This window comes from Ranitomeya imitator, chromosome 2 (genome assembly GCF_032444005.1).
Source record: "Ranitomeya imitator isolate aRanImi1 chromosome 2, aRanImi1.pri, whole genome shotgun sequence".
Taxonomy (NCBI): Eukaryota; Metazoa; Chordata; class Amphibia; order Anura; family Dendrobatidae; genus Ranitomeya; species Ranitomeya imitator.
This window is the reverse complement of record NC_091283.1, coordinates 159397813-159422402: the sequence shown is the minus strand read 5'-3', so window position 1 is coordinate 159422402 and position 24590 is coordinate 159397813. Positions and strand designations below refer to the sequence as shown.

Here is a 24590-nt window from a genome sequence, read left to right as displayed (position 1 = left end):
CGTAGTACACACCGTTGTAGGAAATGTTCAGTTTCTTGGCAATTTCTCGCATGGAATAACCTTCATTTCTAAGAACAAGAATAGACTGTCGAGTTCCACATGAATGTCCTTTTTTTCTGGCCATTTTGAGAGTTTAATGGAACCAACAAATGTAATGCTCCAGATTCTCAACTTGCTCAAAGGAAGGTCAGGTTTATAGGTTCTCTAATCAGCCAAACTGTTTTCAGCTGTGGTAACATACTTGCACAAGGGTTTTCAAGGTTATTCTAACCATCCATTAGCCTTCTTACACAGTTAAACACAAAGTACCATAAGAACACTGGAGTGATGGTTGTTGAAAATGGGCCTCTATACACCTATGAAGATATTGAATTACAAACCAGACGTTTGCAGCTAGAATAGTCATTTACCACGTTAATGTATAGAGTGTATTTCTGAATCATATAATGTTAGCTTCATTGGAAAAAAACAAGCTTTTCTTTCAAAAATAAGGAAATGTCTAAGTGACCCTAAACTTTTGAACGGTAGTGTAACTACTATAATATTGCCCCTTATTTACATGATATAACTACCATAATACTGCCTCCTATGTACAAGAATATAACTACTATAATATTGCTCCTATGTACAAGAATTTAACTACTATAACACTGCCCCTATGTACAAGAATATAAATACAATATTGCCATTATATACAAGAATATAAGTACTATAATGCAGCCCCATGTACAATAATATAACTACTATAATACTGCCCCTATGTACAAGAATATAAATACTGTAATACTGCCCCTTTGTACAAGATTCTAACTACTCTAATACTGCCTCCTATGTACAAGAATATAACTACTATAATTCTCATCTCTATGTACAAGAACATAACTACTATAATACTGCCCCTATGTACAAGAATATAACTACTATAATACTGCCCCTATGTACAAGAATATAACTATTATAATACTGCTCCTATGTACAAGATTCTAACTACTATAATACTGCCTCCTATGTACAAGAATATAACTACTATAATACTGCCTCCTATGTACAAGAATATAACTACTATAATTCTCATCTCTATGTACAAGTATATAACTACTATAATACTGCCTCTATGTACAAGAATATAGCTACTATAATACAGCACCCATGTACATAAATATAACTACTATAATACTGCACCTATGTACAATAATATAACTACTATATTACTGCCTCCTATGTACAAGAATTTCAAGAATACAACTACCATAATACTGTCCCTATGCACAAGAATATAACTACTATAATACTGCCCCTATGCACAACAATATGACTACTAGAATACTGCCCCCTATGTACAATATAACTGCTATAATACTGCCCCTTATGTACAAGAATATAACTACTATAATACTGCCCCTATGTACAATATACTGTAACTACTATAATACTGCCCCTATGTACAAGAATATAACTACTATAATACTGACCCCTAAGTACAATGACTACTATATTACTGCCCCTATGTACAAGAATATAACTACTATAAAACTGCCTCCTATGTACAATATACTGTAACTACTATAATACTGCCCCTATGTACAAGAATATGACTACTATAATACTGCGGAAAAGAAGGAAAGTTCAAGCTTTACAAACATACAAATGTTTGTGGACAAGTACAAAAAAGCCATGCAAACAAAAACTACTATAATACTGCCTGCATATAAAAGACTATAACTAATACTGCCGCCTATGTACTAGAATATAATTACTATACTCTGCTCTATATTAATACTGAGAACTGCCCCTTGGTATAAACTGGAATTAAATATAAAAGACCCATCCCTGCAACCATATGGCTGATTTTTTATTTAAATAATAATTTAAAAAATATGTAATAGTTTGGGGGGGGGGGGGGGGAGGGGTAACGGGAATAAAATAAAAGCAAAAACTGGCCACTTTTGATATGGTGACAGGTCCTCTTTAAACAGAATTTATTCCTGATGTAGACGTCACAGCTGACTGAATTTACAAGTCTTCCGCTCTTCTCCCCAATGTGGGTGAAGATGAATTAGTCAATAACAGTAATTTTCCTTAAAGGTTACAGTGTTTTCGTGCCGCTCTCTGTGTACACAGCTCGATGTGGAAATGGTATAAAAAACAGATTAGAGGTTGTTTATGGAGAAGAGGATGAGGAGCATTCAGGGCGGTTAGTAAATGGCAGAATTAGAATAATGCATCGATTGGCTTCTCTTTAAATGGCCACAACCACAGGACTCAACTTGTTTGTTTTTTTTATGTTGGACAGAAAGTCTCATATTGTTAGAACATCCACCATTCGGTGTTGATTTATTCCTTACTATTTAATTGTAGATTTTCTGATACGCAGCAGCAAATCCCTTGCATAGTGATATATGATAAAGTTCTGGTTACATGCATTCCCCACTAGAGGGCGCCCAGGAACTAACTGCAGTCAGATTCAACTCTAGCGCTTCCCCTAGTGGTGGCTGCATGTAACAAGAATCTATGACAGAAGATTCTATGACATCAGAAGATTCTATGACATCAGAAGATTCTATGACATCAGAAGATTCTATGACATCAGAAGATTCTGGAATCTTTGCCTGAATCTTCCATAAAGAGGGAAGAGGACATAGCACGTGGACTGTCACTAGCCCAAGTCTTTAGCTATGAAGTTTTCAGTAGTCACTGCAGTCCTCGTGCTTTTCTGTCTCTATGTTGAAAAGTTCGGAACAAGAAAACATGATACAAGAAAATTTAAAAAATCAAACACATCTCTGGAAATTGCCCTGATAGGGTTAAACACCCACATCAATGATGGAAATGGTACAGAGCATGATGCCATGGAGGGGCCCAATGCAACTGAACATAGGCGACCCATCACTATCGCTGCCAGGTGGAGGGCCCGACCCCACGGAAGAAGTCACCTGGGGCCCACCAGCAACTCCACCAGGCGCGGTCACCAGGAGCTACAGAACAGGAAAGGTCTTCTGTGGCGCCTCCTGATGGCTATGAATATACCTCCAAGGCTTCATGGAGAGAAGCAAGATGCAAAGGAAGAAAAATAAGCACCTGATGCCAATCACCAAGTATCACATAGTGGTACCACGTACCCAAGCTGCACCCGCAATATAAGAATAAACATCACTGGTCTTATAACCTGCAACCTGGAGAATTATTACTGCACGGCAGAACGGATGATGGGAGGTGTAGTACTGTAACGCACTCTGGTGATATAGCATACATGACAGGATTAGATACACAGCTCAGCAGACAGGATCACACAGGATATGATTAGATACACGGCTCAGCAGACAGTATCACGCATGACCCTATTAGATACACAGTTCGACACAGTAGAACTCAATGGGATTAGATACACTCTAAAAAGACTATCACGGGATAGGATTAGATACAGAACTCAGCAGACAGTATCACAGATGGGATTAGATACACAGCTCAGCGGACAGTATCACACAGGATAGGATTAGATAGACAGCTCAGCGGACAGTATCACACAGGATAGGATTAGATACACAGCTCAGCGGACAGTATCACACAGGATAGGATTAGATACACGGCTCAGCAGACAGTATCACACAGGATAGGATTAGATACACGGCTCAGCAGACAGTATCACACGATGAGATCAGATACGTTGCTGGCTTATTTTCTCTAGCTATGACGTCCTGATTACATTACTATACCCGGCCTGTTTCTTGCTCGGGGTAATGGCGGCAGATTACTCACGACTTTACCATGTGCGTCTAGCACTTACTAAATACCTACTAAAGTGACAACGACCCGATAACTCGTCACGACTCTCACATTACGCAGGGCGGCTTCTCAGGAACACGGCAGACACTGTGTACCTAATCATTGCGACAGCAGCAGATGTATCTCCCACATACTGTAGGTCTGTCAGTCAGGAAATAAGGCAGCTAATATAGCTGTCACCCAGCTTTGTGAGAGGCCAGACCGGCCTGGCTATAGTGGCATGTAATGTAGGAGTTTACATTGTGGTAAGACCTTGCAATCATTGGTGTGCAGCAACATGGGTTCCCCTCAGCCTTCCTGGCATTACTGGGAGGCCTACAGGCCTGAGCTCACAGAAAACTCCGGAGCTACTCATGGCAACCAATCAGATTCCAGAACTTATTTTCACAGAGCAAGTAAGAATATGAAAGCTGCATTATGATTGGTTGCTATGGGAAACCTATTCCTTGAGGCCCAAGGCCTGTGTAAGGGAAATAAGGACAACACCAAATGGTGGAATCAATCAGCAGTATAAAAACATGGCTGCCTATACAAAAAATAGAAACAGCGCCTCCCCTGTCCACAGTGCGTATGGTTTGCCATGGTATGTAGGGACGTAGTGGAGTGTGTCACCGCCATTAGCATGTGGAAGGGCTTCATAGGAGATTCTGTAAGACGCAATGCTATAACACTGCAGTATTAGTCCCATAGAGGGACTGAAAGGTAAAGTGAGAGATAATTAAAATCATAAATAAAATAGAAGATTGAATGCCAATCCAAAAATACAGGAAATGACCCCTGAGGTACAAATTCTGCTTCCGCACCCTTGTGATATCGCCACCTGGGCTTTATGGTTGATATTTCCTGGGAAATACATTTTCTTTTAGCATTGACCATGGTTGTGACCCCATTTTCCATCCTCTTTAGGGGTCGCATTAATTACACAAATCAGCAGCGTCTGCTTTACATTTATGCTGTAATTAGGTTTATTATTCAGCAAGATACAGGGACACCAGACGCGCCCGTCACCATCAGTGACTGCCAGCGATGAGCTTCAGTCCTAAAAGTGGAATTAATGACCCCACCTATAAGGACCCCTCAGACGTCCATTTTCCTTGCACACGTCCCATTCATGTCTTTTTAAGCATATAACACAGAGGCATTATAGAATATGAGGCTGTCCACACCTCCATTTTCCTTTCTAGGACCAACAGTCTGTTTAAGAAGAAGAAAAAAAAAAAGACACGTCCATTTTTGACCTGAGTCACTGGGTCTGTGGAAAATCAGAAAACCTGAGATACCAGAAAAGGAGACATTTTGAATTTTTTTTTCCTGCAAGAAAACAGAACAAAAATGGATGAAAGTCAGATCTAGCGCACTGACTGAAAACGCTTTGTATTCAATACAAATGGAGGTCTGAACGCGGTCCGACGATGGCGTGATTGGGAGGAATAGGGATGTTTTAGTCTTGCCCCCAAGCCTCGCAGTAATTCCTCAGCATGCATTAAGGTGGGATTTATAGAGATCTCGTCCGTATTACATCAGAGACACTTTAAATTTTGGGGGTCATGGAAATCCTTTGGGCTCTAACCAAAGCCCCCTTTATTTGTCAAAGCAAAAAGGAAGACGGGTATTAATTTTCTATGAGTGACATTGGGGGCCCAGAATATGAAGCCGTACATGATGGGGGGCACCTGGGGCATAGGACGTATCCTGCCCGTCACAGTTCCCTCTCACATTTCCCGGTGATGAACAGGTTCAGCGTCGACCTTTTCTTATTGGGAACGGTCAGACTTTCCTCTTCTTTCTCCTCTTTCTCGATCATCCCATTAGGTAATCTAATGGCACATGACGCGTGGTCCACCAGCGCTCGCGGCAGGGACCCCGTTTTCTTCCAGGCCTTGTACTCTGGGTCGTACACAAAGACGCCATCTTCCTTATTCATACGTCTTAAGGAGCCCCCGCCAGTGATGAAGAGCTTGGAATTGTGGGTGGTTATACTGAACTGGCAGCAGTCGAAGGGAGAGAGCTTGAGGGCGCTCCACTGGTCGGCGGCCGGACAGTAATACTCCGTCTCGTTGACGTGGATCCATTCCTTAGCCTGTAAAGAACAGTTGCAGTAGCATTTATTGCCGCTAATTAATTCAACATGAATAAAATTGATCACTTTTACAAAACTCTAATTTTCTGCTACGCACCGCGTTCAACGTGCGTCCGCCAACGCAAAAGATTTTATCTCCAACAGCAGCCATTCCGTGATCGCAGCGAGCAAACGTCATGGCGCGGTTTACCACCCAGCGCTTCAGTCTTGGCAAATAGCTGTATACTTCATTAAGGGTCTTACTGGTCGAATACCCCCCTGTCAGCAAGAGATGATGAGATCAGAGTGATAATGGGAGCAGATACAGCTGCACAGAGTATTTCAGGAGTGCACTTCCCTTTGTGGGTAGAAGAGGTTTGTCTGCCCATTTCTGTTAAAAATTACACTGATGGCAGTGCTGCATCGTGTAAAGCAGCATCATAATGTGAATAGGAGTCAAATAAAAGTCTACAGTAGCACAGAGTGTTTCAGGAGGAATGTGCTGATCTTTGGGCAATGTGGGGGGCGGGGGATTCAGAGACCTTTCCATTCCCGTAATGATGTCAGAGAACAGGGGCAGCATCAGTATACGAGTTAGGGTACGGGGAAACACATAGCCATGTCTACAGCAGCACAGAGTGTTTTAGGAGAGGAGTTTGTTCGTCCTATGGGGTGAGGGTTTGGACCTATCCACAGATCTATGTATGACTGAAGCAGTTAGAATGTGGTGTATATCCAGTGGGAAAACTCAGGCTGGGAGGCAACAGTGCAGTTTCCCAGCAGCACAGAGTATTTCTGGAGAGACGTACTGATTGTGTGGGGGGCTGTGAACTACCCACATAGCAATATGTGACCAGAGCAGTGGCAGAATGTAGAAAATAAAGTGGTAAATTGCAGACTAAGGGGTGAGGGGGAGAGGAAAGTTTCGCAGCAGCACAGAGTATTTTAGAAGCAGTACATTATCATCTTGAGAGAGGTCAGTGTCTTGGCGTCCGCTCTTGGGAGAGGGATAGGGCTGTCAGTCACTGGAGGAAAGTGGAGAAAAGTAAGAGGTCATCGGTGCCAGCAGCACAAAGTACTTGATTTGATGATCAGGAAGCAAAGACTGCACGAGATGTCCATGTGAGGAAGTGAATAGAGACAAGTGGAAGGTCATAGTCTGAGCAGCACAGAGTATTTTAGGTGGATGAGTTTAAACCTCATCCCCCTAAACATTTATACCTAGTACCGTATTTACCGGAAATGTACATGATGCCTTTATGGGTGGTGCCGGCGTGATCGGCCACTGGGATGGGGAAGGGGGCGGTATACTCCCACTTGTTTTCGGCAGGATAATACTCTTCCACACTCGGGGTGAGATGTCCCAGCAGGGAGCCTCCACCCACAGCAATGATACGCTCGCCAATCACTTCTGTGTGGAAGCGGGTTCTTCTCTCTAACATGCCGGCAACTTGTAGCCATGAGCCGCAGCGTGGATCAAACCGGAATACCTGCAGGGATTACACGACAAGAAATAGGATTACTTATAGGCAACAGGAAACAGATGCCAGGGTGGCGGGCATGTGGTTATCCCAGGCTTACATGTCAAGTCGTCAGGAATGGGCCTGGGGCCGGGTCAAGGTTACCCCAGGAGCAATAATCATCAGCTAGTACACCTGCAGCGCCTCCTCCATGCCTGAAGGTGGAGACAGATCACAACACAACCCAAACTACCATCAGTGATCAATCACTATCATTAAAGGGCCGGTGTCCAATTTTCTAGAAAAAAAAAAGTTTAAAAGCGCTTTCTAACTTTCTAATTTACTATAATGTGTTTCATTTACTTTTCAAGAGCTCCGATTGCTGTCACTGAAAGGACACATACAGAGGCCGAAAACCTATTTTGATCACATTCTAAATTCACACTGGTGCAGTTTGTTGCAATGCTTCAGTGTAGACAATCCTGTACGAATCAAACAAGTCATCAGTACCAGTCCAGCTCCTGCCCTGATAATTTGTTACAATGTAGCAGCGCAGGGAAAAATTCAGGAATCCAAACTTTTAGCAATGTACCAAAATTCTGTGGAAAAAAAATCTGTGGGTTTTCATTCACAGATAGCAAGCAAAGATCTTGGAAAAGGTGAAAAATTGTAACACAGAGTATGTTAGAAAACTGAAGACCTAACCAATATATGATTTAAAAAAACAGAAGAAAAATGAAAAGATCTTATTAGACCAATGTAGTGCCCCTCCATGAAGGACAATAAAAATGTCTTTACCTCATTCGATGGATGTTTGCCCGATGGGTCGAAGCGGGTTTGTCCTCCGATGACGTACAGGAAGTCATTGATGACCGCCACGCAGTGATTGTAGACCGGAGAACACATCTCCCCCAGCTCAGACCACGAGCTGCCATCGTCATCTTGCACCCAAATACTCCCCAGTACTTGGTTATCATTCGTCCTCCCGCCCAGAACCAGGAGCTTGTCAGAACTGGACCTGATGGTGGCGCCCTCACAGTGCAGCGTGGGCTGAGCGTACACCTGAGAGTGGTACTTCAAAGCCTCCTGCAGGTAGCGGAAACAGCTGGAGTCTGTTTTCATGATGGCCGCCTCCTTCACGCATCGCTGGAGATCTTCTATAGGAATCAGGGCGAAGCGAACCCTCTTGAGAACATCCCCCGCTTCCTTTAACCGCGCACTGTCGTGCTGCAGCCAAGACACCGCCACGTGGAACAGATCTAGCTCGCTGCAGCTCGGGATGTCGTCCCTGTCCAGGATTTCACACAGTGTCGTTTTATCCACTAGATTCAGGTCCCCCGAGTACCCAGGGACATGTTGGTACTGATGGCTGACGTAGCTGCTTGCCTTCTTCCTCAGCTCCTCCGGGCCCAGCCTCTTGGCGATCTTCAGTACGTCCAAACAGGTGTTTCGGTTCAGGCCATCCTCCAAAAAAAGGAAGCAAAGTTTTACCGCCTCCCGGACGAGTAGGACCTCTGCCGCCTTTAGGGCATCCTCCACATTGTCCCAAGACAGGTGAAGCTTGTTGGAGTAGATGAAGTCCAGGATGCTCTGAAGCCCTTTGGAGCTGACCTCCTTCAGTCTTACGGTGTCACCGACTTTAGGATCTGTAAACAGCAGTTGAAAGTAGGAGCTGGCTGAGGCCAATATTAACTTGTGAGCCGGGAAGAGGGCTCCATCCACGACCAGCGTCACGTCGCACAGTTCCCGCTGGGATCGGAAGAGCCGCATCCTCTCCAGCAGTTTCTCCGGGTAGCTGTCAGATGTGAAGGTGCTGTTGACGGATCCGTTATGCATATTGACTATGGACACTGATGATTCCTAATGTATCAGTTCAGCTACATCGCCGTCGGCAGCTGATATTCTCCAGGTAGCTGCTGCTGCCACCAGTAAGAGTTCACATTGTGTACTTGGCGTCGTCACCTACAACACTCCCCCAGCGCCTGGCAATATCCCATATCTGACCCCTGCAACAATAACACAACTGACCCCTGGGGCCGGTGGCTTCACGCCCCATTTCCTGAGCAAGCCCAGGCTTGTACACCCTAGTAACTAAAGACCAAAGGAATGTAAAAGGCCAACAGCAATAATAATAATACAGGTGCAATATACCTAATGCAAGACGGAGCTAGTTCCTTCTCATATTACCACAGTATGACAGCTTACTGCAAGAGACACACAGACTGCAGAAATATCTGAACCCAAGCTCTCCAGTATGGAGCATTGTTTATCCTGAGCCTTCTGATGCATGGATAGAATGCCAGAGCTACAGTGCAGACTGACACAGATGTAACTGCACACAGAATCTCACATGTATGTTGCCACCAGTCACCATCACACCTTTCCTAGAGTTCTACAAATCATCCTAACGATATCGTCCTTTCTTTGCAGCGTTTACCTAACAGGTTAAATCACTAGATTTTCATAAATTTGACTTTTGTGGTCATTGCGATACCAAATATCTTTTTTTTTTATACTGAAACGTTTGAGAGGGACACTGGGTGCCAAAACGGATCCCTCACTGGGTTCATGCTACTTAGAAGCCACTGCTAAGAGACCGACAGCGCCATTTACATGGTTAAACAGCAGGGATCAGAGCTAGCTCCATTACTTCTGTCAAACACAGCTGGCACTTGTCCTACCCAATGGAAAAACTGTACAATTCTAGGTTGCTTTAATCACCACTAGAGGGAGCTGCACTGTTACTATTGAGCTCAATGAATACTTTGTGCTGTGAGCTCCCTCTAGTGGTGGCTGCAGGAAGCTAGAATTGCATTGTTTAACCCTAAGTATATGTAGGGGGGGTTGGAGCTCTGCATCAGATAAAAAGAGCACCAATGTCAGGAAGGACGGTTGAAGAACTTAATTAGTGGACAATAATCATCACAACACGACAGTTTAACTCAATGTGATCTTTACTGGAGCCAGTGAGAAAAACTTTACAAGAGGATACAGAGGGTTCAACAGAATCTTGTGGACTGGTTATAAGCAAAATAAAAAAAGAAATGTAAAAAAAATACATATATATATAATTGGCAATTATTTCACAGTTTTGATGAAAAATAAATTGCAACCTCCAGACCTGCTTTCTCCATCATAAACCATAACAGGGAATGGAGCGCAGTGGATTTTTGCACTTGTATAACCGGAATGATAGGATTAAGTATTCGACAACTGCATAAAAGGCAACTCCCTCATTTACAGCGGTCTTGGAAATCCCTCCCTTTGGAAATAAGGGAAGAGGAGGGAAGTCGCAGTCATGAGCTGTACTTCACACCAATGAGTTGTGTACTCCTATTAACCCTATGGAATGCCAGCATGCAGTACCTGCCACTACCACCACTGTCACCAGCGAGCAACGGTGCCTCCACCACAGCAGATTTGTAGTTTTTAATGCTGAACCCTTACAAAAAAAAGAATTGACAAGTGTGTTATGGCCGTATGAACTGCTGGAGATCGGTGATATGCTTAGTAAACCAGAAAACTCTGAGCTTTCGTTTTGTACACACTCCACTCACATCAAAACTAGCATTTATCATTGGCTAAAAAAAAACCCCACACACAAAAAAACTAAAAAAAACAACTGATCCCTGTTGCGTGTGCTGTTCACTGGTGCATCGTGGGAGATGTAGTCCTCAGTATAAATAGGAGTAATAGGAGAACCTAGCTCACTTTAAGCAGCAGCGATACAATGCAGATTTGGATGTGACTGGAGTATGAACACGTAACCCAATATACAAAGCTCTGCTTCAAGAAGAACGGACATAAAGGAGTCTGAAGCGTGACGCTTCCATGTTTCACCAGCAGGGGGAGCAGTATTTTATATAATTACAGCGATTGTTCATTATTGGCCCCGGAGGAAGGCGAGATGCCTGTAAACGAGGAGCTAATATATACATATGCACATATATACAATAATCACCCAAATAAACTCTCTATATATACACATAATAAAGATGAATATATGAGATGAGCCCTCTTGTACAATATATAACACAGATCCTCCTTATATCGGGCGCAGTGAATGAATCGCACAGTAACTGGCTCCTGAATTGCACTTTACCAGTAATGGCCACTTTGGTTAATGAAGAGCAATCAGGGTGCCGACAGACCCTGTTGGCACCCCCGCTCCGTCCTTTAATAGCCCCCCATCCCTGACTATGTACACATTGCCTCCCAGTATGTCAGTACTGGGGGGTCTCACAATTACCTCTTCACATTGGTTTGGTTCAGTATACGAGTAAGATCATCCTCAAATTTACAAAAGGGGTGCCCAATCATAGAGAACCCCATTTATTTACCACTGGCCTCCCCCCCAAAAAAATATAGAAAAGATTTGTCCAAAGTATTCAGCTTCCCCGCACATATGAGAGTTGGGACTGCTGTCGCTTTAAGGGCTCTTCTCCACTTGCGAGATAAAGGTCTGTGTCTCGCATGTGAAAACCAAGCTCTGGCGCCGGCACTTGGGAGCGGAGCGTGCAGCTCCATGTATTGCTATGCAGCCGCACGCTCCGCTCTGGAGTGCCGGCGCCAGAGCTTGGTTTTCACATGCGAGACACGGACCTTTATCTCATGACCGTGCAGTATTTCCTATGAAAGTAAAGGGCCCCCTGCCGCTTGTTGCCAGGTCTGCTCTAAGAATTATGTAAGCTCCCAGTATTTACACGTCACAGCTATAGTGGGATTTAGTCACAGTGTTCCCCAGCAATCAAGTGGGACGGTTTCCTGGCCTGACGAAAATCCAATCCGGCAATTTACTTTTTGCCAAAAGCACATTTCTTAAAACGTAGTCATTCCTGAGTTATAAAATGAAAACAATTAAAGTTTTACCGATCAGTGGTTGTTAAAAAGATCCAGAATTCAGCCCTAAACATATTTATAAGGCATCTTTACAAGCGTCAGAGCTCCAAATCCCCTAATCACAGCCACCACATACATACCACCACTAGGGGGAGCTCCCTGTATACAGAGATACATGAGATTCTGCCTGCAGTCACCACTAGGGGGAGCTCCCTGTATACAGAGATACATGAGATTCTGCCTGCAGTCACCACTAGGGGGAGCCCCCTGTATACAGAGAAACATGAAATCCTGTCTGCTGCCACCACTAGGGGGAGCTCCCTGTATACAGAGATACAGGATATAATTCTGTCTGCAGCCACCACTAGGGGGAGCTCCCTGTATACAGAGATACATGAAATCCTGTCTGCAGCCACCACTAGGGGAAGCTCCCTGTATACAGAGATACAGGATATAATTCTGTCTGCAGCCAACCTCTAGGGAGAGCTCCCTGTATACAGAGATACATGAGATTCTGCCTGCAGTCACCACTAGGGGGAGCTCCCTGTATACAGAGAAACATGAAATCCTGTCTGCTGCCACCACTAGGGGGAGCTCCCTGTATACAGAGATACAGGATATAATTCTGTCTGCAGCCACCACTAGGGGGAGCTCCCTGTATACAGAGATACATGATAAGATCCTGTCTGCAGCCACCACTAGGGGGAGCTCCCTGTATATAGATACATGAGCTTCTGCCTGCAGCCACCACTAGGGGGAGCTCACTGTATACAGATACATGAGCTTCTGCCCGCAGCCACCACTAGGGGGAGCTCACTGTATACAGAGATGCATAAGATCCTGTCTGCAGCCACCACTAGTGGGAGCTCCCTGTATACTGAGATATAAGATTCTGCCTGCAGCCATCACTAGGGTGAGCTCCCTGTATAAAGAGATACATGATAAGATCCTGTCTGCAGCCACCACTAGGGGGAGCTACATATATATAGAGAAATAAGATCCTGTATGCAGTCACCACTTGTGGGAGCTCCCTGTATACTGAGATATAAGATTCTGCCTGCAGCCACCACTAGGGGGAGCTCCCTGTATACAGAGATACATGATAAGATCCTGTCTGCAGCCACCACTAGGGGGAGCTCCCTGTATACAGAGATACATAATAAGATCCTGTCTGCAGCCACCACTAGGGGGAGCTCCCTGCATACAGAGATACATGATAAGATCCTGTCTGCAGCCACCACTAGTGACGGCAATAAGACAGACTTATTTCACTTTTTTTTAACTATATATACTTTTGCAACTGTACATTTTTACATTTATTTTAATCATTATTTTCAATATAATATAATTTTGATATTTTCAATATACAATTATGGCCACCATGTTGCTGCGCTTTACAGCAAGTGCTTGGAATTAAAGTGGTTATGTCCCCACGTCTATCCCAAGGTGGCGTGAATTGATGCCAGAAGCCCAATTACATGAAATCCTTGGTAATCTCCTGCAGTGCTGGATCCTCTACTTGGGCGCTCTGCCGAGGCCTCGATAATCATGAGCTGCACCTCGCCCATCCGCTGATGATTGACTGACCGTAATACAGTGCATAGGGAGATAGCTGTCAATCAGCAGAACGCAGGCAGAGCTGAAGCACATGTATACTGACTGTCGGGCAGCATAAACCTGGTGACTAATCCCCTTTAAGAAAGTGAAGTAAGTACCTGACCTATTGATGTCCTTTTGAGAGTGTAGTGGGCATGCTCTGTGCAGAGAGCGATCACGCCCGGCGCAGAGAGCGATCACGCCCGGCACAGAGAGCGATCACGCCCGGCACAGAGAGCGATCACGCCCGGCACAGAGAGCGATCACGCCCGGCACAGAGAGCGATCACGCCCGGCACAGAGAGCGATCACGCCCGGCGCAGAGAGCGATCACGCCCGGCGCAGAGAGCGATCACGCCCGGCGCAGAGAGAGATCACGCCCGGCGCAGAGAGAGATCACGCCCGGCGCAGAGAGAGATCACGCCCGGCACAGAGAGAGATCACGCCCGGAGCAGAGAGAGATCACACAATGGTATGTTATGTGCATGAAATTGCATAAGAGAGCAACTCCTGATGCACAAAGCAAACAAACCTGGAGGGGATTAGGAGAGAGAAAAAAAGTTTGGACCCATTTGAAACCACGACGGATAGGTTAAAAAAGCCAACAAAAACCACAATAGGACACAGAATTGCCTTCTTTACCCAGCGCTCTGTGTCAGAAGGTCCAGGCTAAGTCCTGAGTGGGTTTTGGCAGTTTCTATCCTCACCCCTTACGTGTTGCTGACAGCAGATACCGAGACTAAAGACCTTATAGAAAGTACGACAAAGCAGCACGGAGATAGTCCAACTGCTCGGAGCAGCCCTGGGGAATACAGCATGGTGGATGCAGACCTTTAATAGCCGCCAAGGAGGATGACCGACTAGCCAAGAATGGCGCCATGATACCTCCCTGCTAGAAAGTCCAGACCGGAAGTGGGTGCGCCTCCGTGTTGAAGACAAACTTGTCTAGGTTCAGCAAATCAACATCATCAGAAAAAAGTAGGAATAGGTATTTTAGGGTCTCCCCCAGGAAGAAGCTCTCCATCTTGTCCCGTGGCTGAGTGTTCGTGGTGCTTTGTACGTTGTTAATGGACGAGTAGCCGCCAGATTCGACCTGATGAGAAAAAGTAAGAGCGATCAGAAGAAACAAATCTGGCCTTCTTCCAAAACCAGCACCACCCCTGCCAGCTGGTTATGTCTGGTATTGCAGCTCAAGAGAGTCTGATAGAAGCTTAGGACAGATCTTCTCCTAAAGGACACAAGTTAGAATGGAGCCATTCACAATCAGCAAGCTTCTAATTGTTATCTTTATGTCCATGGCCGGCGTTCGGTGCACACACCGTTATCTGGGAACCATATGCACAGTAACAATAGTGTAATGTATGTTATGGGGGCAAGTTTCCAATACACTTGCCCCCAGCCATAGAAGACCCTGATAATGACGAGCGGTTGACGTATATTCCTTACCCGCGTGTACTTATTGAAGTTCTGCAGTATCTCCCAGCCCCAATCCTGATACTTCGTGTCACCAGTGAAGCGGTACAGGTAGAAGAGGCTTTCCACAGTCTCCGGCCGCAGGAGGTTGTGTCTGTCCGCAGGCTGCAGAGGAAACAGAAGAGGTGAAAACACTTCAAGGGGTTGTCCTATATACAGGATAGGTGATAAATGTATGATCCCTAGGCATTGGATTACAAGAATGGGGGGCCTAAAACCTCCAGTGTGACTAGAGGGGGGTGAGCATGTGCGACCACTGTGGATCGGAATCGAGGTCGCACATTTCACTGCTGCTTCATTCACACAGGGGACATTGGGACCCCTAGTATCAGGATACGTGAGGGTCTCAGCGGACGGCCTCACATTTATGATCTATCTTGTCGACAGACGATGAGTGTGGTTTATGAGACATTTATGGATCTTTTGTCATGCAGGAACCTATATGATGATTTAAGAGGGGGCAGGAACTCACCTTCACGTCGATGTCCTTACTTCCCTTCGATGCGTGTAGGGAGAAGTGGGAGATCTCGGGGCTCAGACCGGTCTCCATCTGCTTGTACATTTGATAACAGGTCTCCATTAGGGCCCCGGCCAACTCCATGTGATCACTCGTGATCCCGTTATGGGCTCCTAAGGCCAATGTCCCCGGGAGGAAACAGACCAAGTGATCCTAAAGCAGAGAGGAAGAGTCACGATCAGCGGTGGCTCATCAATGGTAATGGAGAAAAGGTGCACATATTAGTCAAGGGACTACAGACACTGTCACCTGAAGCTTTGGGGTCTATTCCTCACTTGCATAAACATTCCCGACAACGGGAAGTGGCGGGAAATCGGGATGTGGGACCTCTGCCCTGCTGTCCGGATGATAGAGACCATTATGGACTCTCTAAGAATCATTTGATCACGGAAACCATTAAGCCTTTATGTCATTGGTCTAAAGGTACCTTCACACTGAGCAACTTTAGAACGATAACGATAGCGATCCGTGACGTTGCAGCGTCCTTGATAGCGATATCGTTGCGTTTGACACTCAGCAACGATCAGGATCCTGCTGTGACATCGCTGGTCGGAGCTAGAAGGCCACAACTTTATTTCGTCGCTGGATCACCCGCTGACATCGCTGAATCGGTGTGTGACGCCGATCCAGCGATGTGTTCACTTGTAACCAGGGTTAACATCGGGTTACTAAGCGCAGGGCCGCGCTTAGTAACCCGATATTTACTCTGGTTACCATTGTAAATGTTAAAAAAAAAAAAAAAAAAACACTACATACTTACATTCCGGTGTCTGTCGCGTCCCCCGGCGTTCTGCTTCCCTGCACTGTGTCAGCGCCGGCCGTAAAGCAGAGCACAGCGGTGACGTCACCGCTCTGCTTTACGGCCGGCGCTTACACAGTGCAGGGAAGCTGACGCCGGGGGACGCGACAGACACCGGAATGTAAGTACCGTTTATGTAGTGTTTTTTTTTTTTTTTTACATTTACAATGGTAACCAGGGTAAACATCGGGTTACTAAGCGCGGCCCTGCGCTTAGTAACCCGATGTTTACCCTGGTTACCCGAGGACTTCGGCATCGTTGGTCGCTGGAGAGCGGTCTGTGTGACAGCTCTCCAGCGACCACACAACGACTAAACAGCGACGCTGCAGCGATCGGCATCGTTGTCTATATCGCTGCAGCGTCGCTTAATGTGACGGTACCTTAAGAGGACACCCAGCGGGGGTAACTATTAGCTGCAAGTAAGCAACCCGGTGGCAGCCACATGTGGGGGAATCTGTCTCTTGCACCCCATGTTCTCAGAAATTATTATGGAGGGAAGTGACTGCTAAGTTGATAATGTGCTTGTATCACAAAGGATGGGGGTTGTCTCAAGAAAAAAAATCCCTTTAAATGAAGAGATCATTAAGTTAAAAGGATTTAATCATTGAAGAAATTACCGTAATCATACAGAAAATGCAGAAATCGGGTCAGAAAAATGCTCTCGACGTAGGGGGGTAAGTGTCCACTGGGCAGATCTCGAGCATGAAAGTATCTGGCCACTCAGTCTCCTGACCCCAGATGTCATCCACTGGCCGCCCCAGTGGAATTTGATCATAGTGGTGGGAAGGGTTAATGAGCATAAAAGTGACAGGTTTCCTTTAAGGAGTGCTCCCATATGGCAGTGAGTAAGGTATGACTTTTTCATACTTTGCAGTCCACTCTCCATGATGGACGCTCCTAGTACGATAGGTTTGCTGTACCAGAAGTAAAGCACTGCGATATCTATGTAGGTCATGTGAGTGGTTTATATCAGGTGATCGATACTCATGACCCTAATATGATTGGACATATCATGGACAGATTGGCATCACATCAGCGCTGCCATTGTGTCAGTCCTGGTCCGTGCAGCAGCACCACCGTGTGGTAGATCACCGGTACCACAACTCATGGTAGCTGAATATTTACCGAACGGTTGATAATAAAAGATCTCACCATTTTTGGGCTGAAGTGACCATGAGAAAGTTCCCCAACGAATGTCAGTCTGTTTGGCTCAGATTTCCTCAGCAAGTTTTTCTTCACGCCTTCAATGGCCTGCATGTAATCCTCGAGGAACCTGAGAACAGATAATTAGTATTCGTGGGATATTAAGGAGACAGGAAGCCCCCACATGTAATATAACAACTCTTGTAGGGACTTACGAGGCTTCTTTTTTGCCGCTTTGAATCCACTGCTTAAGCAAATACTCGTAGTAGCTGTCGGCTCTGGCGCCAAGAGTGAAGACGCCAAGATGGCTGAACTGCCCGCTGTTGGTGTTGATGAACATGGGCACCAGGCCGTCACGCTTCCCAGACAGGGTGTGAACATGTTGGGTGACCTGATCCACCACGTTCTGGAAGAAAAGTTTCAACATTTTATATATGCACACGTAGATGGGACATTAACCCCTTTCAGACATAGGAAATCCTGGTGCGCCTTATGCCGCACACGTGTGTATGGAAGAAGCTCAGGAGCTGTGCAGGTGCCGGCCGAGCTACACAGCAGCGCCTGGCGCTAGCTACGATTGCTAATGTTTAAGCATATAAATGATAATGTATAGCACAATCGTTCAATCGCGGGCAGAAGATGTGCGGTGCGGGTAGCTGGGGACGTCACTGGCTGAGCTTCAGAAAGGATGAGTCCTTGTACTATATACTGGAATACTGATGTGTTGTAGTGTGGAACTGCGTAGTACAAGCAATCTAAGCTTTTTAATTTTTTTTTTTTTTACAATTTTACATTGTCCCAGGATGGGACATCACAGTATAGTGTCAGATCGCCGATCTAATACTCTGCAATGCTTCTGCACTGCAGAATATCACGTCAGCACCTGACAGCAGACAGGGAATGAGACAAGTCAGCGAATGATCTCAGCAGGCGCTCACAAGCCACCTTCACTACAGGACCCCGCGGCCATCTTGGGGCCAGGGGTCTCCATGGAGACCATCAGAACAAGGCGATCGCATTGCGATGTTCTGATGGGAGCACTCAAACACTGTGCCATCTCCTCTACCTTGCTGTCACTATTGACAGCGGCATTAGAGGGGTTAAACGCTCGCTATCGGTGCTAGCACCTATCATAGAAGTGGCTGCAGGGTGTCCGCTCTCACACAGACCAGACATTCGCACCCGATCCACGGCGCTCAGCATGAGGCCACACCGTACTTACACTGTGGTTTGCGGGAACGCACCTCCCGCAAAGCAGTATATGTACAGCGCATGTCAGGCAGGGGTTAATGCCATTAAAAAACAAACAAAAAAAACTGGAAGAATTGCGGCTTTTTTTAACCATTTAACAGCAGTACAGTTCTTTTCCCATCTTTAACCCCTTGAACACTGACATTTTCCATTCTTTGCTCCCCTTCTTCCCACAGCCTTAAATTTTTTATATTTTTCCGTCAATATGGCCAAGTGACAGATTGTTTTTCTTTGGCGGGACGAGTTGTACTCTTGAACGACACCATTGATTTTTACCATATAGTGTACTGGAAAACAGTAAAACAAAAGTTGTTGGTGTGGGGAGAGTGGTGCCTTGAAGGGACCTGTCGCCCCGAAAAGGGATCTGTAGTAAACGATGCAGGAGCCGGTACATGGAGGTGACACTCCACATTCTCGCCTGTTGTAGGTTTGGGGAGAGCAAAGCCCTTAAGGGACCCGTCGCCCCTGTAATCCTTTGCAAAAAAAATTGAAAAATTGAGAAAATAAAGGTAAAAATAAAAAGCTATAGAACTGGTTCCGCTGGAGCCAGTGGGCGGTGTATACTGCAGAGGAGGAGCTAATCTTTTTGTATCTACTTAGTGTCAGCCTCCTAGTGGCAGCAATGAGGCAAAGGAGAATAAAAAATCCCAGGGCGGTAAAATAGCAAAAAAAGTGCAATTCTACAATTTTATTTTTTTTACCATGTTGACTAAATGCTAAAACTGACCTGCCATTATGATTCTCCAGGTCAGTACGAGTATTCAGATAGCAGACATGTATAGGTTCTTTCTTAATGGTGAAAAAAAAAAAAGTTAGTGTAACAAAAAATAAAATAAATGGTACCATTTTCCGAGACCCGTAGCGTCTCCATTTTTCGGGATCTGGGGGAGGGTAATGACTTATTTTTTGAGCCGAGCTGATGATTATCAATTTAAGCTAGACACGATGTTTTGATTGCCCGTTATTGCATTTTAGTGCAATGTTGCGGCGGCCAAAAACCCCCATAATTCTGGCGTTTTGATTATTTTTCTCATTACGCTGTTTACTGATTGGGCGATTCTGAATGCGGTGATACCAAATATATGCATTTGAATTTTTTTTATGTTTTATTTTGAATGGGACGAATGGGGGATGATTTGAACTTTTAAATACCGTATATACTCGAGTATAAGGCGACCCGAGTATAAGCCGACCCCCCTAATTTTGCCACAAAAAAACTGGGAAAACTTAATGACTCGAGTATAAGCCTAGGGTGGGAAATGCAGCAGCTACCGGTGAATGTCAAAAATAAAAATAGATGCCAATAAAAGTAAAATTAATTGAGACATCAGTAGGTTAAGTGTTTTTGAATATCCATATTGAATCAGGAGCCCCATATAATGCTCCATAAAGTTTGATGGGCCCCATTAAATGCTCCATATTAAAATATGCCCCATATAATGCTGCATAAAGGGTAATAATGGCCCCATTAGATGCTCCATAGACACATTTGCCCAATATAATGCTGCACAAACGTTATGGCCCCATAAGATGCCCCATACAGTCACTTGCCCCATATAGTGCTCCACAAAAGTTATGGCCCCATAAGATGCTCCATACAGTCACTTGCCCCATATAGTGCTGCACAAACGTTATGGCCCCATAAGATGCTCCATACAGTCACTGCCCATTATAGTGCTGCACAAATATTATGGCCCCATAAGATCATCCATACAGTCACTGCCCCATATAATGCTGCACAATCTTTATGGCCCCATAAGATGCCCCATACAGTCACTTGCCCCATATAGTGCTCCACAAAAGTTATGGCCCCATAAGATGCTCCATACAGTCACTTGCCCCATATAATGCTGCACAAACGTTATGGCCCCATAAGATGCTCCATACAGTCACTGCCCCTTAAACTGCTGCATAATCGTTATGGCCCCATAAGATGCTCCATACAGTGACTTGCCCCATATACTGTGGCTGCGATAAAAATAAATAAATAAATAATATACTCTCCTCTCCGTCGCTCAGGACCCCGGCACTTTCACCTGCTCCTCGTTCGGGTGCGGCTCCGTCTAGCACTGACGTTCAGCAGAGGGCGCACACTGACCACGTCATCGCGCCCTCTGACCTGAGCGGCACAGCCAGAGGACGCTGATGACGGAGCCACACCGGAACGAAGAGAGGTAAATATCGCGCAGCGCTGCGCTCCCCCTCCCCGTATACTTACCTGCTCCTTGCGAGGTGCATTCCCTGCTTCTCCCGGTGCCGCATATTCTTCCTGTACTGAGCGGTCACTGTTACCGCTCATTACAGTAATGAATATGTGGCTCCACCCCTATGGGAGATGGAGTCACATATTCATTACTGTAATGATTAGTAAAAACACACTGGTTACACTGAGGTACCCCAAAGAAGTAAAATAATAAAGATATAGATATATAAAACCCAAAGTCACGATACCCAGGATCACCGAAGTGTGTCAACAACGTAGTACAACACTACAAAAAGAGCTGAAAGGAGTCGTGTTTACACCCCCTGACGAAGGAGTTTAGCGTCCGAAACGCGCGTCGGGGTGCACTGTACACTATCTGGCGACCAGTCCATCTAGTTCATATACCCTAAAGTAAGTGGCTTTATATGTGAACTACTGCACCTTATTTATGTGTTTAGGGGGTCTTTACACCCCCTGACGAAGGAGTTTAGCGTCCGAAACTCGCGTCGGGGTGCACCGTACACTATCTGGCGACCAGTCCATCTAGTTCATATACCCTAAAGTAAGTGGCTTTATATGTGAACTACTGCACCTTATTTATGTGTTTAGGGGGTGTTTACACCCCCTGACGTAGGAGTTTAGCGTCCGAAACGCGTGTCGGGGTGCAACGTACACTATCTGGCGACCAGTCCATCTAGTTCATATACCCTAAAGTAAGTGGCTTTATATGTGAACTACTGCACCTTATTTATGTGAGCTTCTCTCCCTTTTTTTGCACTTTATGCAGTGGCACTTTCTCTTTAGTTTGCACATTTACTGCTTGTATCTTTGGAAGCACATTGCTGCACTTTACTACGAAGTTTTATACACAAATTTTATATAAAAATTTTTTTTCTCTTTTTTTCACCTACCCCCCTTTTTTTCATAATAAGTCCTTACGGGTACTAATACAATTATATAATAGGTCAGCCAATAGGTATGGGCACTAATTGATACTACATACATATATATTAAATGATATTGATTTCTGTTTTTAATATTTTTTGTATACCATGCAATAAATAAAATATGAATTATTTACATTCGTTGCTGTGAATGATTTCTTGGGCTTAAACATGTTATAAGCACGACTCCTTTCATTACTGTAATGAGCGGCACCATGTGACCGCTCAGTACAGGAAGAATATGCAGCGCTGGAAAAGCAGGGACGCGCAGGGACCGCACCAGGAGTAGGTAAGTATAATTAGACAGCCCCCACTCCCTCTCCCCTGCCGACCCCCGGGTATGACTCGAATATAAGCCGAGAGGGGGACTTTCACCCCAAAAAAAATATAGTTCTTACCGATAACAGTATTTCTCTGAGCCCATGACGGCACCACGGAGAGAGGGGATCCGCCCACCAAGGACAGGAAACCTACGGATAAAAAGGCGGTACCACTCTCCTGCATCAATTTGTTTATATAGATAACGATGGGAGACTACTAAGACATTTGTAAAATTTTTAACTGTTTAGCATAACAAGATACCGCGTGGCATTAAACTATAAATGGACTATGGCACTAATTCGAAGTGTGCACCCATAAGTGAAGGGAGGGAATGTACGGGTGCCGTCATGGGCTCAGAGAAATACCGTTATCGGTAAGAACTATATTTTTCTCTGACCGCCCATGACGGCATCACGGAGAGAATTGCATAGATAGTACATTCAGGGGGGGACCACCGCCTCCAGAACCCTTTTACCAAAAGTAAGGTCTGAAGAGGAGATTAGGTCCAATCTATAGTGCCTATAGAATGTGGATGGTGAGGACCAGGTAGCAGCTCTACATATCTGGTCTATGGAAGCTCCGGCCTTCTCCGCCCAGGAAGTTGCTACTGCCCTCGTTGAGTGAGCCTTAACCTCCCCGGGAACGGACATCCCACTGGCTGAATATGATAGACTGATGGCGTCTGTGATCCATCTTGCTATGGTGGCTTTAGATGCTTTTTTCCCCTTCCGGGGACCCTGGAAACACACAAACAGAGAGGAATCCTCCCTACTCTCTCTAGTGACTTCTAGGTAATGTAAGAGACATCTTCTTACATCTAGTGTATGTAGTGTTTGTTCCTCCTTGTTCTTAGGGTTAGGGCAGAAGGAGGGGAGAGATATCTCTTGAGACCTGTGAAATTTTGAAGCCACTTTCGGGAGATATGCTGGGTCTGTTTTTAGAACAACCCTGTCCTCTAGAAATTGTGTGTGAGGAGGGTTGGCTGAAAGAGCCTGTAAGTCGCTGACCCTACGGGCAGAAGTAAGGGCGACTAATAGAGCTGTTTTGAGGGATAGCGTTTTTATTGTAGATTCATGTAATGGTTCGAATGGAGGACTGGTCAGGGCTTTAAGGACCAAGTTTAAGTCCCATTGAGGAACCACTTTTACTGGCAGAGGCCTTGATCTTCCTGCTGCCCTAATGACTCTAGAGACCCACCTATTTGAAGCTAGGTCAAAATTAAATAGGGCTCCTAATGCTGCCACGTGAACTTTTAGGGTACTGGTAGCTAAACCCATATCCAACCCGTTTTGTAGGAACTCTAATATGGAATTGATGGGAATCTCTTTCCCTATTTTTGCACCTGAAAAGGACAGAAACTTTTTCCATATTTTGCCGTACTGTTTTGTTGTAACCGGCTTCCTACTTTTTAACAGAGTTGAGATTAACCCCGAAGAGAACCCTCTGTTTTCTAATATTTTCCTCTCAAGAGCCAGGCTGTCAAGTGCAAGTTCTTGACTTGTGGATGACAGATTGGGCCCTGTGACAACAGATCCTGGAGGTCTGGTAATACCCAAGGGTCGGATATTGACATTTTCCTCATCCATGAGAACCAAGGTCTCTTCGGCCAGAACGGGGCAATTAAGATGACCAGCGCCCCGTCCTCCCGAATCTTCCTCAGCACTGCTGGAATCAGAATGAGGAGAGGAAAGGCATATACCAGATGGTGACCCCAAGGGATCAGGAACGCGTCCACAGCTACTGGGTTCCCCAGGGGAGATAGGGAGCAAAAGGAGGCTACTTTTTTGTTTAAATGGCTCGCGAAGAGATCTATTTTGGGAACACCCCATTTTTTCGTGATCTGGGTAAATATCTCTGGATTTATTTCCCATTCCCCCTGTTTTAGGCTGGATCGACTGAGGAAGTCTGCCTTGTAATTGTCTACCCCCTTTATGTGTAGACTTGTCAGGGATAGAAGGTTGTTCTCGGCTAATTGAAGGATTGAGTTGGCCACTTCCATTAGGCTTTTGGAACGGGTACCCCCCTGATGGTTTATGTAAGACACTACCACCCGATTGTCCGACATCACCCTTACATGGTGAGATTGAAGGACTCCTGAGAATTCTTGAAGGGCAAATTTTACTGCCAGGAGTTCCTTCATATTGGAGGAATTGTTTGCAAGGGAAGGAGACCAACTGCCCTGAGCTACCAGGTCGTCCAGATG

The 24590-nt window shown here is 45.3% G+C and overlaps 2 protein-coding genes across 3 annotated transcripts in view; both read right to left on the bottom strand.

Moving 5' to 3' along the window:
• Nucleotides 1-4730: 4730 nt before the first annotated feature.
• Nucleotides 4731-9905, bottom strand: LOC138662254 (kelch-like protein 9). The gene is made up of 4 exons (XM_069747638.1): nucleotides 8101-9905; nucleotides 7080-7332; nucleotides 5961-6121; nucleotides 4731-5863 (listed from the first exon to the last, which is right to left on the bottom strand). The coding sequence occupies exons 1-4, from the start codon at nucleotides 9136-9138 to the stop codon at nucleotides 5483-5485; spliced, it is 1833 nt and encodes a 610-aa protein (XP_069603739.1). The 5' UTR covers nucleotides 9139-9905; the 3' UTR covers nucleotides 4731-5482.
• A 3532-nt stretch (nucleotides 9906-13437) lies between these two features.
• The window catches only part of MAN1B1 (mannosidase alpha class 1B member 1), a 38638-nt gene continuing 27485 nt past the window's right edge, over nucleotides 13438-24590 (bottom strand). The window contains exons 9-13 of one of the 2 annotated variants that reach the window (XM_069747636.1): nucleotides 17884-18074; nucleotides 17678-17798; nucleotides 15682-15879; nucleotides 15183-15314; nucleotides 13438-14829 (exon numbers count right to left, since the gene is read on the bottom strand). In XM_069747636.1, the coding sequence (XP_069603737.1) occupies nucleotides 14629-14829; nucleotides 15183-15314; nucleotides 15682-15879; nucleotides 17678-17798; nucleotides 17884-18074 (843 nt within the window). In that variant the 3' untranslated portion in view covers nucleotides 13438-14628. The remainder of the gene's footprint in view (nucleotides 14830-15182; nucleotides 15315-15681; nucleotides 15880-17677; nucleotides 17799-17883; nucleotides 18075-24590) is intronic. The other variant, XM_069747637.1, reaches the window with a different exon arrangement.

Coding starts and splice junctions, on each gene's coding strand:
- LOC138662254 (XM_069747638.1), bottom strand. CDS start 9,138: ATGCATAACGGATCCGTCAACAGCACCTTCACATCTGACAGCTACCCG. Junction 7,333..8,100: donor GCAAACATCCATCGAATGAG/GTAAAGACATTT, acceptor TAATCCCTGCAG/GTATTCCGGTTTGATCCACG. Junction 6,122..7,079: donor AGGCATCATGTACATTTCCG/GTAAATACGGTA, acceptor TCTTGCTGACAG/GGGGGTATTCGACCAGTAAG.